This window comes from Chiroxiphia lanceolata, chromosome 1 (genome assembly GCF_009829145.1).
Source record: "Chiroxiphia lanceolata isolate bChiLan1 chromosome 1, bChiLan1.pri, whole genome shotgun sequence".
NCBI classification, from domain to species: Eukaryota; Metazoa; Chordata; class Aves; order Passeriformes; family Pipridae; genus Chiroxiphia; species Chiroxiphia lanceolata.
The window spans coordinates 113,797,539-113,815,880 of NC_045637.1; the positions used below are offsets into that span (position 1 = coordinate 113,797,539).

Consider the following 18,342-nt stretch of genomic DNA (forward strand, 5'->3'; position numbering starts at 1 on the left):
TGCCATAGTATGAGAAGAATATATGGGTGAAGAGGAGGTATGTAACTGGTTGTAGTTGGCTTCCCACCAAACCTCACAGACTACAGCAGAAAACCTCTCAGAAGAAAAAAAAAACAGAATAGCAAAAGCTATATAAAATATATATATATTTTATGTATATTACAAATATACAATTAAGATACTTGTACATATAAACACAGAAACCCCAAACGGCTCCCAAAAGGGAAAGAGGGGAAGGGAAGAGGGACAAAAAGGGACAAAACAAAACAGTTTTGCACAATCGAAAAACCTAGTAACTAGCAAAATCTCACCATGTCCCTTGAGAAAAGCAGGACAGCCAGACCCGGCTCAGCACTCTCCCCTCACGCGTGATAGGCAACAGCAGTTGCTGTGGACCTCAGCTCCAGATAAACAAGACCAACGCAGGGACCTACTGTTCCCAAACCTTGCTGGAAGAGAAGAGAAAGAGGTCTCTCTGACCAGCTTATTTATACCTCAGTTTACGTAAAGGAATAGCATGGAATACTTCCTTGATCACTCCCCTAGTCCTTCCTGTTTACAAGCTGGTCTCCAGGAAGGCCTAGACTGAAACTATCACAAGACGTCAAAGCCAAAACAAGAGTGGAAAGAGAAGTGGGTAGAAATTTGGTGAGGAGATGGGGGCAAATAACCTTTGCTGTTGTAGAAAGTAGAGAATTACTCATTTGAGCTGTCAGTTCAATTATTTCAATAATTTATGTTATATCGTTACGCTTTTGGCCACAGAGTTGTTCTGTCACTCTCTAGAATAGGGAAGATTCTTCCTCTTTGTTCTGACCATTCAGCACCTTAAACAGGATGGTTTTGATCAGTGCTTGAGCAGTAAATATTCAGTAAGTTCTAATAGTTTGAACACTACACAGAATTTGCCTTGTCTTCTGCTGTGTCAGGTCTGTAGAACAGCTGCCGGTATCACAACTGTAACATGAAACTAGGTGACACGGAAAGGATGAATCAAAAGGCTGCTTTAAAGCTATCTCAGGTCAGCTAGAGAACAGTAAGACTCAGAGCAACACCTTGTTTTGAATAAATCATTGATTTTATTGAAATTTCTCCTAATCTAGGAAAAATATGGCTGATAAAAGCCTGTAAAGTTTTGGGCTAGGTGATAACGGCAAACATTCAGTTAATTTTCCAAATGTTTCGTAAGGTCTCTAACCAGTGTATCTTATTCTCCTGTCTTATCTGCAGAAGAATATAGTTGTCCTTTATTAAGGGGGAAGGGATAATTGAAATATTTGAAGTTTTATTTTTGATTTTATTTCCTGTGGAAGCAAATCTTGGAAATATAGGCTGTTTCTCACAAAAAAAAAAAAAGGAAAGTAGGGAAACTGGTCCCTTAGAAATGAAAATAGAACATTTCTGTTGCTGTGAAGCATGAGAATGTCAGGTTTTCAATGTCACATTCTTATACAGGGTGGGAAAAGGAGAGAAGCAGTTTCCCATACAATTATATTGTTTAATCTTACAGGGAGATGGTCATCTTTTTTTCTCCTAGTTGTTCCTTCAATTTACCTCCTTGTTCTCTTTTCCTGAGGGAGGAATATTTGCATGAGTGTGTGTCCATGGTGCTTTTGGTTTTGTTTTGTCTTTGAAGCAACCCCCTTTCCGTGCTGTGGAGCTCAGATACACTGTGTGTGACTTCTGAAAACAGAGCACTGCCTGGGATTCTAGTGGTTCCCTAAAGCTGCATATCGAGGGCATCTGTGTCACCTTCTGATTGATCTTGTTTTCTGTCAAAGGGAATTGAAATTGTCTGTGGATTCTACTGAAGCTCTAGCCTCTGTTTTAAATGTTGATTATTAAAATGTCATTGTAACCTTCAGCAAGGCATTTGGCTGAATTTCCTTACGAACTGCGACAACAGCTTTTCATGTAATTCTACTCTTTTTTTGCAAGAATGGTTATTTGCATCTCTGAGTTCAGTTTCCTTTCTAGCTTTTCAGTGCACTCCACATATACTTTTTAAATCAGTCTATTGATGACAGAGTAGGGATGCTACAGGAAGCACACTATACTTCAAAAATATAAAAATGATAATAAAAAGGGCATGAAGTTCGTAATACATTTTTACAATATAGTAGTGTGGACAAATGGAGCTTGAATCTTTGTTTATTGAGATGTCTTCAGATATATTTTTTTGAAAGCTTTGGATACCTCAAGTATAAAATTGTAAGTTTTTGCAGTAAGTTTTTTGCAAGGTAAGTGTAAGAGGCTTGTCATGTGCATGTATAATTTCCTACAAGCTGTAAAAATGGAGAGAGAAGTTTTGAATATCTCCTTTTTCTTTTGGCTTTTGGATTTTGAAAACTCGCCAATTTCCTTAAAGAACAGCCTGCTCAAATAATGCTTTTATCTGCTATATAAGCACCAATTTCATCTGGGTGGTCCAAATGTAGAAACAGGTTAACTTTCTTCCTCTGATATTCTTATCTGATATTAAATAAGTACTCTAAGTTGCATCCTATGTAATGTCTGTAAACTTACAAATTACCTATTTTGTAAAAACAGTTCCTTACTGATGCCTGAGAAATGAATAATGTGCGTTCTTAAACTGTGATTAGATATTTCATTTAGGAAAGAGGGAGGAGAGACACTAACTTCCTTGGGTGTGTCAGATCACATACAAAGGCAAGAAAATCTAAGCCAAAATTAATAATGGAGAAGGAAGTAGAATTTTCACACTTTTCTTTATGAAGACTTTCAGAAAGTATGAGTCACTATTAAACCTACTGTGAACCTACTATTTTAAGAGACGATTTTCTCTAACATAGTCTTGACATTTTTACAGGCCTTTGGTAGTCTCAAGCCCATCGTTTTTGTGGGTAAGTATATGGTGTGTTTGGATCAGAACATTAACATTCATTTGTGGTAGTTCTTCACATTTAGTCACTATTTCAATCCATAAGAGTTCAGCAGCTACACAGTGGTGTTTCCTATGACAGCAGATGTTTTTGGACCTTTACAGATCATGAACCAAGTTGAAGGACAACAGAAGAACCTTGTACAAGCCATTGAAGCTCTCCCAAGTTCTGGGCCCCTTTCTGCCTTGGATCAGGACTTGCTACTTTTAAAAGCTACCTCTGCTGCCACCCTGAGCTGCCTTGGAGAATGCCTGAGTCTATTACAGCAAAGCATGCATCAAGTGGGCCATCATCATAATAGAACACTGTCATCAGGTGAGCACAAGTTCTCTTGGGTATTATTTTATATGACTTGAGGTTTTATATTATGATTCTGAAGCAGGCAAAATTACCCATCTCTCAGGGAGGCAAGTTGAGGTGAGCAGCTTGTGAGCTGCTACAGCGTCAAGCATCATAACTCTTTGCTTAAAAGAAAGATACAAAATGTATTAAAATCAGACGAGAGAAGGAAAAGAGATTGTCCTATGTCTTCTTAGAGGGATCAGGTCCTGAAGAGAGCAGCACAAAAAATAAGCTGGCATCAAGAAGAGGTAGATTAACCAATATTCTTAATGGCAGTGTGGAACTGTCTTGGTTGTTTTGCTTCCCCGAGTTTACCTCCCCACCTTTTTTTTTTTTTCTTGATTGAAATCTCAGTACAGATTTTTTTGATAAAAATACGTGTAATATTATGCAGTGCTATAGTGAAAATAGTTTTTTTAGTCTTCTATGTGGAAGGATGCTGCTGAGGTGGATTTATTTCAGTCTGTGGTGTTCTTTAAATCAACAAAGAGTTTTCCATGCTGCTATTTAAAAAAAACAAACCTGTGGCAAATTTTTATGAGCCTGAAATGTCAGTGTGATTCTGCATTGAGCTTTGCAGGTATGAACCTCTCAGTCCCCATTTAGCTCAATTTTTTCAGTTCACCCAGTTCTACATCTGTCTGTAATATTGGAAGTTGGACCTTTAACTTTCTGAAATGATGGTTGGTGTTTTCCCATGCATAATCTGCACTGCACTCCTAAGAATAGGATTAGGTGTTGATGTAAGAAAAGCAGCAGCAGCAGGACTCTGGATGTGGGGTGGCTTTTTGTGGTTTTTTCAGGTGCTTCCACAACAAATTCTGATCTGTCCTTACTTGCAGTAGGTTTACTACAGGGCAGGATGTGTCCTCAGGGCTGCTGAGATGGCTAGGTAAGACACTCCTCACAATTCCCATTGTGAGGAGAAGACAAATGTGAGAGGGTTAGCTGAGAAGTAGGCAAATGGTGTAAAAATGGTTCTTGGAAAAAACAGTGTTTAAACTTTGGACACCTATGCTATGATATATTGTGACTTTCTCACATCCAGATGTTATGAAACATCTTTTATGATGTTTCATAAAAGAACATAATTTAAAAAAATGTCTTATTTTCTGTATTTTGGTTTTCTTGTATAAAATGAAAAAAACCCTTGCACTTATCTAAATAGTAATGATAAAGTGCATTTAATTAAATTCTTTAATATAATTTAATTCCAGAAGAGAATGGTTTGGAATAAAGATGAAAAACATCCTTCAAAGAACAGTCACTTTCTAGTTTCAAAATCCCTGAAGATTGTTTTTCATGTCCATGTGTTCTAAGTGAACTGTCAAGAGATAGATGACTTGCTGTTCATGTCCTTGAATCTGTGTCCGAGTAATCTGTTAAATCAGTGTCTCTATTTTGACTTGGTAATGATTTTTGAGGATATGTGGACAAGAACAAAGAAAAGGAAATACAGCATTAGTAAATGCTGAAAGGGTATCCCCAGTCTTTTGGAGGAATAAAAAAAAAGGAAAGTCACGACTCTGAAATACTTAATAAAATTTAATGAGTGTTTTTGTTTGTTCTTCCTAAGGCTGCAGACTTGTACAAGAATCCTTTCAGTAGCACAGGTTCACATCAGCATCTTTGGTGCAACTATGAGAACCTGAATGCAAGCAGTTAATTCTTCAGTGTGTGCGTGGGCTCATTCTTTGGTATAGAAGTTAAAAAAAATAAAAAAGACGGGAACTAAAAGCTGCTGAAATATTTAGTCTCTTCTCCCTGACTGAAAGTATGTAAAACGATTTTTTTTTTCCCCTAGACCTTGTTATACAACACAGTTGCCTGAAAGAACCTGGCCTACAAGTCTTGATTACTGATTTTCCTACACACTTAATCTTTTCCAGGCATACTTTGATAGACTTAACGTTTCTGCTGAGTCGGTAGAGATTGAGAGTCATCAAAGCTGCATAAACTCATACCTATTCAGACTAATGCCTTTAAGTAATCCTCTAGCAAGCTCTTAATTCTGAGAGATGATATATTTCATTTTGATTGTGTCCTCCAGGTGAATTTTTTTAATTTCGTACCCAGAAGGTGCAAACAAAAGATGACCTTTACTGTCATTGTCAGGTGGAAATGACTCTTGTTAGTTTGAAAGCCATATGCTCCTCTGGTAGAAAGTGTCAAACACCTTTCCTGTGAGGTGTCATGGCCCTGTGCAATTTATTGCCTAATGTTTCCATCCTAGTGCTGTCTCATTATCTGCTGCACAGTGTAAAGATGCTAGTAGGGGTTGTGGGGCAGGATCCACAGAATTCTATAGAGAGAGACCAGATAGGAATTTGATAACTTACTCTATTGCTTCTAACCTACAATTCATGAAAGCAGCCTGGTCCAGCCAGGCAGCACAGTCCTGCTCATGAGGAGTGTGAGAAATAATCAATGACATAGCTTGGGTAATTTGAACTTACCCTTGAGTTTACTTTCCTTCAGCATCAAAAGCTCTCACTATTATGCCATAAAGAGAGAGAACTGCTTTAAAAGTAGATCTATATTTACTTTCTCTGCGTTCTCTGCACCTTTGCTCTGATTGTGTCCTTGAGGTCTTTGACCGATAATGCAAGTTTTGCTGACTTCCCTGTGCACTGAAGGCCTTGTAGCCTTATTGCTTCTAAAGCAAGGACTTAAAGTAGCTGAGGTGCTGACCTAGTACTTATGGAATGCACTTATGAAAATGATAATTAAATAGTATCTATTGCTTTAGACAGGAAAAAAACGCATCTCCTTTCTTTGATATAAATATTTTTATTGCTTTGTTTTCCAGTAACTTGAGTAGAAAGAAAGCAGCTTGGCATTCACTCCAGTGAAATCTTGTCCAGAATCTGCAATTGTGTAGGTCATGACTTAATATATTTTTATAGCATCCTTTATCGTGGAATAGTTTAAGGATGACATGATTTTTCCACTTCATGTTTCTCATGAATTGTCAGTCTTAGACCTCAAGCCTACAAGCAGACATGAAGATTAAACTGAAGTCTTCAATCTTGTTTTGAAGGCTAGTCAATACATGTTTTACTTCTACTCTAGAGCTTCACAGAAGAGTTTTTGTGATTGTCTTTTTTATTAAAGCTTGATTTTGGAAGTGCATCAACAAGAACAGTCAGTGAAGCAAAATCTGTCTGTGTTTCTACTTTTGAGTCAAAATAATGTCAAATAATGTCAAATTAATTTCTAGCTGTCATTATTAAAGGTACGTGCATTGATCACTGGCTAAATTCTTTGTATTTTTTTTTTCTTTCATTGAAAAATGTGCTGGAGAAGTGTATTATTAGCTGGAAGTGTTGGTTACACATAGTGTGTGAGTTGAGGATGAGGAATTGCATACAAGCTTCTTTGGGTTTTGGAATTTTGGTCTTTCTGTAGGAGGGAGAAAAACATCAAGGATTTGCTTTTTTGCCCAAGAATGTCATGACTTTGGTACACGAACATTTGCTGATCAGCATTAAGTGCCTTGTGACAAACTTGAGTTCATGTGGCATGCAGACAGGTAGCAGGTGCCTTCTAAAATAAAAATGTGGAGAAGAAACTTTTGTCTTCACTTCAAATATTAAATATGTTTTCCACCTCTGTAGCCTTTGGCAGAAGAGTTATCTCCAGAGCCTGTTGACTGCTGTAGTCAAGATTCTTCCTTCCAACTGCGAACAGAGCAAACTTGAATGTTTGTTTTAATGTAGCTTTATCAGCTTATGTTGAGTTTTAAGTCTGGTTTTTTATTTTAGTGTTTTGGCAGACAGAATCTTCTCTTGTAGTAGCAGCATGCCCAGATCAGTCCATTCTTTCAGTCTGTGCTTCACATTAGCCATTTGTTTACTGAATAAATATCTCCCTGATAGGAATTCCCTCCTATATTTTTCTGTTTCTCCCTTACCTACTTTTCCAAAGTATAGAATAGAATGTTTCATTTTTCTGAAGATTTTTAAAAACGAAAGCCAAACTCACACTTACTATGGATTTTCTGAAGTTCATTTGAATGTGTAAATGCTGCTTATTTTTGCTCCGATGGCGGCAAATGGATTGAAGATGATTCTAGAGGTATGTGTGGGGATATACTTGAACTTTATATTCGCTATTGCTGACTTTTTTGAGAAAATAAATGGACAGGAAAGACAATCTAGATGCTTTCAATTTGGTGACAAATGACAACTAGAAATTCTCTGGCAGCTGAGATGACAAACCAGAAAAATGAGCAGATAAGTCCTTGTTTGTGCTTAACTGTTCCTCCCCTCCAAATACTGTGAGGAAAGAAGACAGGGAAAAACGTACTCTTTGTTACTGGTGTACTTTACTAAATTTGTCATGGTCAGTCAGTTCTCCTTTAATTGCATCACCAGACTTACTTCTGTCAAGAATAACCAGAACAATTTGCTCTTCTATCTAAAGGCTAATACATTATTCCTTACATGTTCTTCTTTCATTTGAAGATAACATTACTTTCTAGCCCCCACACAGCATTAGCAAATATAATGTTGTCTTTCTAATCTGAAAAGCAGATATGCAGCTGCCACTTGCTGTTCCTGGTTCAGTGTGCTGTAGGGATTCAGTGGAGAGACAAAACTGTCGCATCCATCGCCTGCACGGGAAGAAATCCAGGCCTAATCCTGGTCTCTCTTTGAGGGATACCACCGCATTGTTAAGGGGATATTTGTTAAAGTGTAGTTACAATATATTGTAAGAGTGTTATCAATAGACATTTTAGTTTGCCATTGTGCCAGCAGAAAACATGGGTTTTTTTGTAGTCTGTAAATCAAGATCAGAGGGCTTAAAATTAGAAAAGTTTTTGTTGTAGAATTGAGGTAGGTATTAAGCATATTTCATGCATCAATTATCATGCAAGAGTGAGTTTGAAGGTACATCAGGTACCTAGAAAATCAGAACCAACAAAAGAGGATTATCAACATTGCCTAATGGAAAAATGTCCTGTAAGCCTTCTCTTTGGAGAGAATTTCCCTCCCTCCTACTGTGTACACCTGTAGAAGGGAAACACGTTTTTCCTGAGGGTACTTACGTGGGATACAGCCTGTTTTGCTCTCTGAAGTAGGTGTTTGTGAACTACAGCATTGCTGTAGGGAAGGGATTGTAGGTTGTGTTTGGGAGTTGTACTTTGTTTATGTAGAAGCATTCTCGTGTGCCTTGGATTTGTCTGCTGCATGTTCATCACAGTGGAAATTGATGTTGAGGGTAAGAGGGAAAGAATCTAATTTTTGGGTATTTTCTGTAAGAACTTTTGTTTTATATGTACATATACACTGAATTTCAGAGGAATCAGACCTGGGTTTTCACTTCTGGAACTACAGAACCAGCACCATGCAGGTAGAAGAGATCTGGCTGATTTTACTAGTTGTGTATTTGGTATGTCCTTTCTAATTTTACATCATTTACTGCAGAAACAGATGTCTTGTTTTAGTTAGTGTAGTGCTTTGCATAGTCTTAAAGCAAATAGTAAAGTAGCTATGTAGCTGTGAATGCTTTTGTATCATTTGTGACTGCCTTTTTGGAGAATTTGTTTAGAACTCTGAAATGTATCAAAATAGATTTGAATTTACTTTTCTATCAGCTGTCTTTGGCTATGACTCAGAACAGAGAAAAAAAGTCTAGTTTAAAAAAAAACATGACAGCAGTTTCTTCTTATTCTAATCCAACTCTGAAGATAAACTTTCTCATAATATGTTTAGTTTTTATATGTTTTTTTTTCCTTGAAGTTCTTACAAGAACAGGTAATTGAACTTGTGATAGAAATTTTTCAGTCCCATAAACTGGCAAAGATGCCAACTCAGTTAGAGTGGATTTACAGATGGCAGCTTAGTCTGCAGAGAGTAAATTCCAGTAAAAGAATTTGATTTGATATGGCATAGACAACAACTACCTGTACTATTTTGTGGTAAGAATAATTTGTACTAGTGTAGATGAGAACATTTTGGATGTACTGAAAAATAGAAAAAAAAAAAGGCTGAGAAACTGTATTGAAAAGTTTTGGAAAACTGATAATGTGAGTGAAGTGGGAGCCATGTCGATATGGCCTTTCACTTTCTACATAGAGATTGTTTTCTAGTCTTAGTTGATTTTAAGATTATTTCTGATGAGTTCTCTCATCATACATTGCTTTTGCCTGAAAAGTAGGCTGCTATAGTAGGTATATGGCACCTCCTGTGGGATGATATGAGATTGCTGACATCTAGGAGTAAGATTTGTAGATTAAAGATCATCAAAGGTTCCTTGATGGGCCTCTGAAACTATGAATTTTATCAACTTGTTCAGAGAGATGACTTTTTGTTTATTTAGATTTCTGTGGTCTATGACTAATACCTTTTACTGCATATTTCTCTTCTGCAGTGTAGTCATGTTCCAGGCAGACAGTTTAACAAAACAATTTTTCTGATATGCAGAGGTGTTGAGGGAACACATGTGTTTTATTATCCTTTGGACTTTAACTCCTGGCATCCTATTGGCTAGGTCATAATGTGTTCTTAAGATCTGCTTAACAATTGATTAGTCTGACAAGATTTCTTGTTTTGTGAGGATAGCATTGCCCTTGGGACAGGAAAAAAAACATACTTGCCTGGTTTTAACAGTTTCTGTGTATCTAAGATACTCTAAAAAGTGCAGAGAAAGATGAAGGAATTGGTCTTTTTATAATGTGTTTGTACTGAAGAGGAAAACTAGTATAGTGTTTTTAAAAACATGTAAGTGATGATGAAGTAAATGTTCACACTTAAAAATTTTCCCCAAAGCAAGGTACTTATTCAAATGGGAGCTTTTTATTGTGCTTATTTACATAAATTAGATTAAAAAAAAAAATTAAAAGCAACTGTTTACAGTGAAGGCCAAATACATTGTATATGCAAAGGGAAAATGGATAGCCTAAGGAAATCATCAGATTTTCAAAGATTGGCATAAAGAGAAGTCAATTCAATTGCTTTTAGTGTTTCTCTAATATGAGAATAGCAGCAGTAGTCCAATATTCAGCTGTTTGACAGGGAGAAACAGAAAAATTGATTGAGATCTGTTACTACAAAGCTATGAAGAGTGAGAAGCATAGGCACACTCCATAAAACTGTGGCTATTCAAAAGTGAAAAAAAATTATTTTAATTTGCTTTTTTCCCTCTTTGAAATCTGTACTAATTAATGTGAAGCAGAGTAAAAAATTTTTAGTGGTTTTCAGGTAGGTGAATTTCTTCCAAGAAACCAACATTTTTATTTTAACTTCTCCACTTGACTTTTACTGTTAATACTGATGGAAAGCTTCCTTCCTCCCATGCAGTGAGAGCCCATTTTGAATCTGCTAAAACAACCTTCAAATTATCCTCTCAATCACAGCTTGTTTTGAGGGATCTGGGTTTATCCTTTGTTCCTAGCAGCACAAGACCTGAGAAGCAATGACTTCTGAGCACACTGTGACTACTGTGGTCTTCATTCCTTGCTGTGTGTACCAGCATCAAGTATTCATTTAACTTCCGCCTTTGGGATGGGGTCAGGTGTTAACTTCCTCCTGTGTAGGCCAATAAGTAGAGCCAATCCAAGAAAATGACCTTTTGTTTTGATACTATCATTTTCTCTTGCATCGCTGATGTCTCCTGACAGCAGAGCCACAGAGATGTTCTTCTTTTGGCAAGGGGAAATTTTTGTAATTATATGAAATATACATTAAAAAAGAAAAGAAAAAAGATGGATTTTTTTTCCCTGTTGATTAATTAGATCTTTGAAAATCATTTTATACTTAACTATTTGCTTATGCTTTCTTCATGCTTTCTTCAGCAAAAGGTGGTGCCACAAAAGCATGCTAAGCAAGTAGAGCTGAAGTTTTGTCATGTCATCATAACTTAGTGCCATTTTAGATGAGAGGAGTGTTCTGTAAATGTTTTATCTTTACAGTTTGCTAAGAGTTCAGCTATAGGATTTGTGGCCCGTTTTGTAATAATGGAAGTGTTAATGTAATACTACACGGCATTGCCTCACCAGATCAAACCATTTACTTTAATTAGGAAGCAATCTCTGGTAACCCTGGTGATATGGAGAACAGAAATTGCGTGTTCTTTAATGTACTTAGCGTTGCTTTGCGTCATCTTGAAGACTTGTCAGTGATGAGAGGAGATCCTCCCTGTGGCACTAAATGTATATTCATATACAAATTATGGTAATGACTGAAGAGCTGCGGGGTTTTTTTTTTTGGTCCATATCTCTGCATTTTATAGCAGCGTGTAATTAATTAATAGCTGAAATTTAAGTCCTATGCCGAGGGCTACTGATTTGACTGTTGATCTGATGTTTTAGAGCAGTAAGGGAGGAACAACTGCACAGTTGCCTTAGCTGATCCTCCTTTCTTTCATGGCATCCTTAAATACAAATCCATCCAGGAAATCAAGTGCCCCCAGAAATAAGGGTTGTTCTGATGTCAAGTTCTGTTTGATTCATATTTAATGTGTATCTTTCTAGTGAGATCTCTTCATCTTGGGACCACTGAAGCACTTTAATACTTAATCTAGAAAAAGCTTTTAATAGTACAGACAGAACTAAAATACAGCTGCTAGGCTTCTGATTTCAGGCAGAAAAAAATGGAGGGTTTACTTGGATAACTTCATACCTATGACAATAGTGGGTAGAGAATACTTACTTAATTACCAAGGTTTACAAGATAGAATTATGCATAAGGGTTATACAGTCTGGTGGGAGGAGTAACATTAATTGACTTAAAACCAAAATAATCACACTTAAGTTGGCCTGTAAGATGCTTACTTTGGTTATTTAGAGTGTTTCTTGCTTCCAAATGCAGGGGTATTATTTGAGAAATTCCTTAAGCTAGTTCAGTAAGTGCAGGATTTTTTGTTACTAAAGTAAAACTGTGCCTGGAAGCAGAGAAGAGATAACAGTTCATTTAGATTAGTAGAATGATTATCTGAATGGAAGAAATCTGTAATCTGTTTCTTGTAAGCTGACACCTATTTTCTGCTTCAGAAGGTATCCTGGGATGGCCTGGGCCCAAGTCACACTCCCAAGAGCAACTGAAAAATGGTGCCCTCAGCTCCTTATCATCTGCTAGTGCCAACATTACATGGGCAATAGTACCATCTGCATCCCAGGACGGACAGGCGCTACAACCAAATACAGAGGTAAGCATGCTTGGTCTCTGTGGGTCATTAGTTAGGTGGAAACCATGTATAATGGTGGATACTTTTATCATTAATTATTGTACTTTTGTCCTTGTAGTATCCTCTTTGTTTGAAATTAATTGTGAAAATGAGAAGTTTCATGCAAAAGTGCACTCTAAAAACTTGAAATATGCTATTTGACGACATTACTCTGTGCTTTTGCTTCTCTGAGGTACTTAGGTCAGTGAACTTTGCCAAGTGTACAGCGTCTTTCCTAGTTGTAAAAGCAATCAACAGACTGTCGGGACGCATTTCTTTCTACTGGTGACAAAAAAAGCTGTTTGCTTTTCATCCTGGTTTGAGATAGACAGGAGGCACTAGGACCACGACACTTGCTTGCTACTTGTTCTTCCATGTTGCTCTTGAGCATCTCTTGAGTACAGAGATTCTTTGAGTTGAAAAGCTGTATTATTTTCTGATACCTTTTCCTATTAAGTGATTATGGGCAGAACTTGCCCACATCATCCTGCACCAGCCAGTTGATTTGTGCTTTTGTGGCGTTTACTTGGTAAAGGGCAGTTCTGAAGCTTCGACTCTTTGAGGAGACTCACAGCTGCGTATCAGACATCTCATGCACTGAAAATCTCTCACCATGACAAATTTCTTCAGCTTCGGTTACCAGTGCTACCCACCAGGAAAACACTTCACTCTGAGACCCTACAGATTATAGGGAGCCTGGAGCACATGAGACCTGGAGAACTGTGAAAAGGTTTTTGAAAGAGCTGAGGAAACGCTTTTCTACTACTGAACGCCCCTGGCAATTGGAATGGCTTAAGTTAAAGTATATGACCTTTAATAAAATCTGTAATGGCTGAGAGCATCAATAAAGCTGTTTTTCCAGTTCTTCTGTAGTATTGTGAGTTGAATATAGCTCAAAAAAATTAAAGGATAAACCAGATTTGTCTTTTTTTACTATTACATGTTACTGTGGTCCTCTTCCTTAGAAAGTAATTTCAAATTCTGTTACTCCTACTGTCTGTTAATCGTAATGTGTAAGTTACCTGTAATTGATTTTTATTAGGAAGTTGTCTAATTTCTTTTTCAGATAAGCCAACTGTAGTTCTTATAGTGTGTTTTTAAGACAAGGGCTATTTCAGAGTATTGTTTTGGGACTTACTGAACCATTGAAATTTTTTTTTTTTTTTTTTTTTTTTTTTTTGTCTTGATCACCCAATAAAGCCAAATGAGATTTAGGGGCATGGGCTTTGCAGCAAGAACATAAAGAGGAGCAGCTGATGTAACTTGTGTCAAGATATCATTTTTGCAGTTGCATTTCTGACTTGTTTTAAATTACCATTGTTTTTTAAAGTCCAATCTCCTCCCCTTCACTTGCTGATAAAAGACACTGAGTTGTGTGTGGCTTGGGTACTGCTTTGCAACTCATGATTTACTGCGAAAGGGAGTACCGTTGAAGAGATTGATAAGCAAGGAAGTGTAGCACACTGTAGTACAGAATCCTCAGTGCTTTGTGGACAATCTTCTTGAAATCAGCAGCCTGCATTTAGAAGCTTTGGGACACTAGCCCTTAAAAAAGAAGAAAAAGGGAGGGTATGGGGAGAAGGAGAGTAAGATTTTTAAGTTACAAAAAGCTCAGCTCAAGATGATGGGTTTGGTAGAAGCAGTAAGTGGAAGTTTGTGGATTGGTGGAGCAACAAGAAGCAGCTGAACTCAGGCATGTAGATTTTGTTATATAGAACTACAATTTATTAGGCAGAAATTTGGTTTAGCCTGAGGAAGGTGGCCTACATTGGGATTCATTCCTGGAAGCTCTTTCCAGATCTGCATCTTCCCTTACACTGAGTCTCTGTGTGTGTGATGATGTCCGACTTTGATACTGTTGGCTCAGAATTTGAAGTGCTTTTTTAAATGTAGCTGATACATTTTTCAGTTTTGATCATTTTTGTCAAGATACCAGTGCCCTGTTGGAAGGCTGAAGCACAAAAGCAGTATTATGGAAGATGGGAACAGTTGCACTAACACAAATTGGAACTTTTGTGTTTTTATACTCATGTTCAGATCAAGCAAGTCGTCATGCCCTCTTAAAGAGGCTGCACCACAGATCCTTTTCTGGGAGAGGACGTGAAGTTTTCCTGGAGTGCTGTAGGTTTTGCCCAGCTGCCTGAGCTGAACAGGTAGCTGGAGCTTCTTGTTGCTGTGACTAGAGAAAAGAGAGCGAGAGAACAGGTTTTGAAGAGGAGAAATTTTTTTGAGAAACTTAACTGTTACCCTGCTAAGGATGCTACCTGAGCCAGGTAGTCACCCAGGAGATGATGTCTGATATCCCCAAAGTTGTCGAAGGTGTTTGACTTGACACACTCTAGCAATTTTGTGTGCAGGATTTAATCATGTTTTTAAATATATTGTGGCCTGTTGTGTGTCCTGGCACTGAGTAGCTAGTTAATTTTCAAAGGTATAAAAGCACTGACTATACTTACTTTGTAGTCCCAATACTTTGTTGTAAGTAACAGTGGTGACATCAGCAGAGAATGAGAAAATGCTTCTAGATGTTCTTGGTTGACATTTTTTTGACATTGAAGACCCCTATTTCTTTTTTAGTTATCTGGTAGCTTTTTTACATATAGGAGAAGAAAGGAATACACTCAAATGAAGCTTATTTCTCTTAATGATTTCCTTTAAAAAAACCCAACCAACTAGGCACTGGATAATCCTACTTCTTGTAGAAGCTGGTGGTGGGGCTCAACTTTGAAAATGTACCTGCCAAAACAAATGAGCCTTGCTTTTACAGAAATTATGTGAAGAGATTGCTAGTTCCTGTATCAGTGCTATTAAAGTATCTTCTTTGAGTGGGCCTAGATTTTTATTTTGAAAAATCTGTACTTTTTGTGATATAACCTCTTGGTCAGAAGCTATACCTCAGAGGAATGGGAGAGAGCCTTTTGGCGAACTCTCTGTGCAATATAGTAGATGCACAGACCAAACAAATTGTGAACTGACCTGTAGTCTGAAATAGAAAAGGCCATTAAATGGTACCCTTGAGGAGCAATAGGCTTGGCTGTTTACATTAAGGAATGTTATTTATAAGTAAAAGATAATTTTAGTTATGTGGATCAGCAGTGATTTTAAAAAGAAAACAGAGATGATGTGTTGGGGCAAAGCTGGGGGGTTGTGGGTGACTGCTGAGGAATCTCTCCTGCATAGCCAGCTGCCAGAGGCAGCGGTTTCCTGGCAGCATGACCAAATGGCTGAGTGTGGTTGGTGGTAACTGTGCCAGTTCTCAGCACAACATTCAGACACTTTGCAGCTGTGTGTTAAGCGGCATCGTTAACAAACCCATGACTTGTTTTCTGCCATGGTTTTTGTATGTTTATGAAGAAGTGTAGATCTTTGCAATTCTCCTCTGAAATAAGAAGGTTCATCTAACACAACTTTCTTTGAATACTCAAGCATTCTTGAGAGATGTGGTAAGTTCTGGAGTTGAGTTTTGGTGCTGTAGGTAACAAAAGTAAAACCTTTCCTTCTGTTCTGTCACACTGTTAGGGTTTCAGGAATGCAGAATTTCTTCCCTGGTGACATAAAGATAGCAACTAAAGGCTGTTCTTGTTACATAATATGTTGGTGTTTACTTGCTTTGGTTATTTAGGTTGTTTCTTGCTTCCAAATGCAGGGATATCATTAGAGATATTGCTTAAACTAGTTCAGAAAATAAAAGATTTTGTGGCAGAAATTATTTTCTTATGTGTTCCTTGCCTGTTTTACCATGTACTTTCTTGATGTTGCTGCTTCATTTTCCCAGATCAATTTTCTTTTAGGACTGTGATATAGGACAGCATGAGGTTAAAGGCTGTTATCCTCACTGAAAGAAATAACCCTGACAGTGAATAACCAGATCAAACACTTTTGTCTTTTATTTTCCATACTTTTAAAAAAATTTTTTATAAGCCTTCTGAGTTTTAGTTCCTTTTTTTTTTTTTTGTCTCTCCACCTGAAAGAGCAGGTGAAAGGAAGCAAGGATAAGGGCTGAGTTGAACAGACCCATTCTCCATCTGATGTGAATCAATATAAAATGCTTCTGTGCATCCCATAGTGAACCACTTCGGATTTTTTGGCATCATCTGTAATTATAATTTCAAGGTATTTTTTAGGATTTTCCCTTAAAGCAGAGCAGGACAAATCTGCTGTGGAATATACCAGAGTACACTCTTCAGAGCTGTGATGTGAACTTGGTCTGTGTCTGGTCTACCATAAACGAGACCCTGCTTCCTTCATTTAAGGGTTAATTCTTTTGAAATTCCTTTCAAGAAATGCTGAAATGGATTAGTTTGAATCTCATAGTAAATTTAGTTGTAATAAACCCAGTGCCAAAGTAGAATAAAGGTGTAAATCACTTCCATGTGTGAGCTACTGTTCCAGTTCAACTAATTACCATTTTAAGTGTCAGAATTCCCACTCTGAGCTGACAAAATATAGCTTCAGGCCAAATGCTTCCCCTGACAGCTAAATATAAATGGGTAACAGGCTGTTCTTATGTGGGGTCTGAAAGGGAAAGAATTGTTTTCTTTGTATCTAACAGTTTAGTTAAGAATTGTTTTAAAAAATTGTGCTGTAGCTACATCTGCAATATAGCTCTTTTCATGTGATTTTTATGCCTTAAAATGCCATGCCAGCTGATTCTTTCTGTCCTGTGGATCTGATATCTGTGCAGTCTCTCTGCTTTCCAAACTTTCCCTTGCTGTATGCATGCTCCGTATCAAAGTGTCTTTTTAATAGGATTGAAGTTTTAGCTCTGTAGGAGCCTTTAGCTCTGATTATCTAACTGCTAAACCAGGTTTTAATTGTGATAGTGATTGCAAGGGCAGTCAAGTCCAGGTTATTAAAGATATTTTAATGCCCTAGATGGTCTGAACCTTGGTGTTTTCAACTTTAAGAGGGAACTGTGCTATTTAAAGGAGGTGCTGAACTGTTAAGTTTTTAATGTTAAAAGTTTGTGGGTTTGTTCCGTTTTTTTCAGGTGATACTTTCTTTCAAGCTGTTATTTGTATTTTATCTGTAGGTTAGTATATATCCTAATATGAGTTCAGACTTTTGGACTTCATAGCTGTTACAGAATGTGTTAGAGATGCTAAAAAATGATTTTAAAAATGCTCCCGTAATTTTAGAAACTAAGCTAGATAAAAGAAATTATTTCTAATTCAGTATTTATTTATTTAATTCTCTATTTATTTCTGTCTTGCCCATTTGTTCCTAGTGTTTCCTAGTTCCTTTTTGTACTTGCCATAAATCTGTGTTGTGAGATGAGCTTAGCCCTGAACGTACAGTGCTAGCCACAAATGCAGTATTGGAAAGAGAACAGATCAGGATGGGAAAGTAACATTTGCAGTATTACAGAGAGTCCCCTTTTACTCTTTAGTACGGACATTACAGGATTTCTGCATGTGCTCTGCTTTTTGTCTTCTGCATGATTAAGTGTTTTTTTGGGCCGAAGAGCACAGTGAATGGCCTGTAATGACTTAGACAGCTAAATTAATCTCTAGGCAGAGATGGTACCAGTTAATCCATTCGCTACGCAGACCATCTAAAAAATGAAATCTGAGGTAATCAGTTGGAGGTATATTTAAGGATAATCAAGGAAACGTATATTTAAGGATTAAATGTACAATTACACTAAAAGTAGAATTAAATGACCCTAAGCCTGCTACAGCAGCCCTGACAATGACTAAGATAATCTAGCTAATGTTGATTTTATTTTTTTTTTGCTAACTTTCTAGAATAGTTACTGTGTCAGCAAACAATCCTCTAGTAAAACTGTTTATGCAAATAATAAATGAAAATTTACCTCCAGCCAAAGCCACTGCATATTGTTGAGTCACTCCCACCTCCAAAATGCATGTTTTCCAGCTGCTATCTATATAATTGAGAGTAATATTCTATGTAAAATAAAAATATGAAG

General features: G+C 37.2%; 1 protein-coding gene across 1 annotated transcript in view; it reads left to right on the forward strand.

Moving 5' to 3' along the window:
* OSBPL10 (oxysterol binding protein like 10) overlaps positions 1-18,342 on the forward strand; it is a 113,872-nt gene that overhangs the window by 59,269 nt on the left and 36,261 nt on the right. The window contains exons 5-6 of the mRNA XM_032676731.1: positions 3,008-3,218; positions 12,241-12,395. Coding sequence (XP_032532622.1) covers positions 3,008-3,218; positions 12,241-12,395 — 366 coding nt within the window. The remainder of the gene's footprint in view (positions 1-3,007; positions 3,219-12,240; positions 12,396-18,342) is intronic.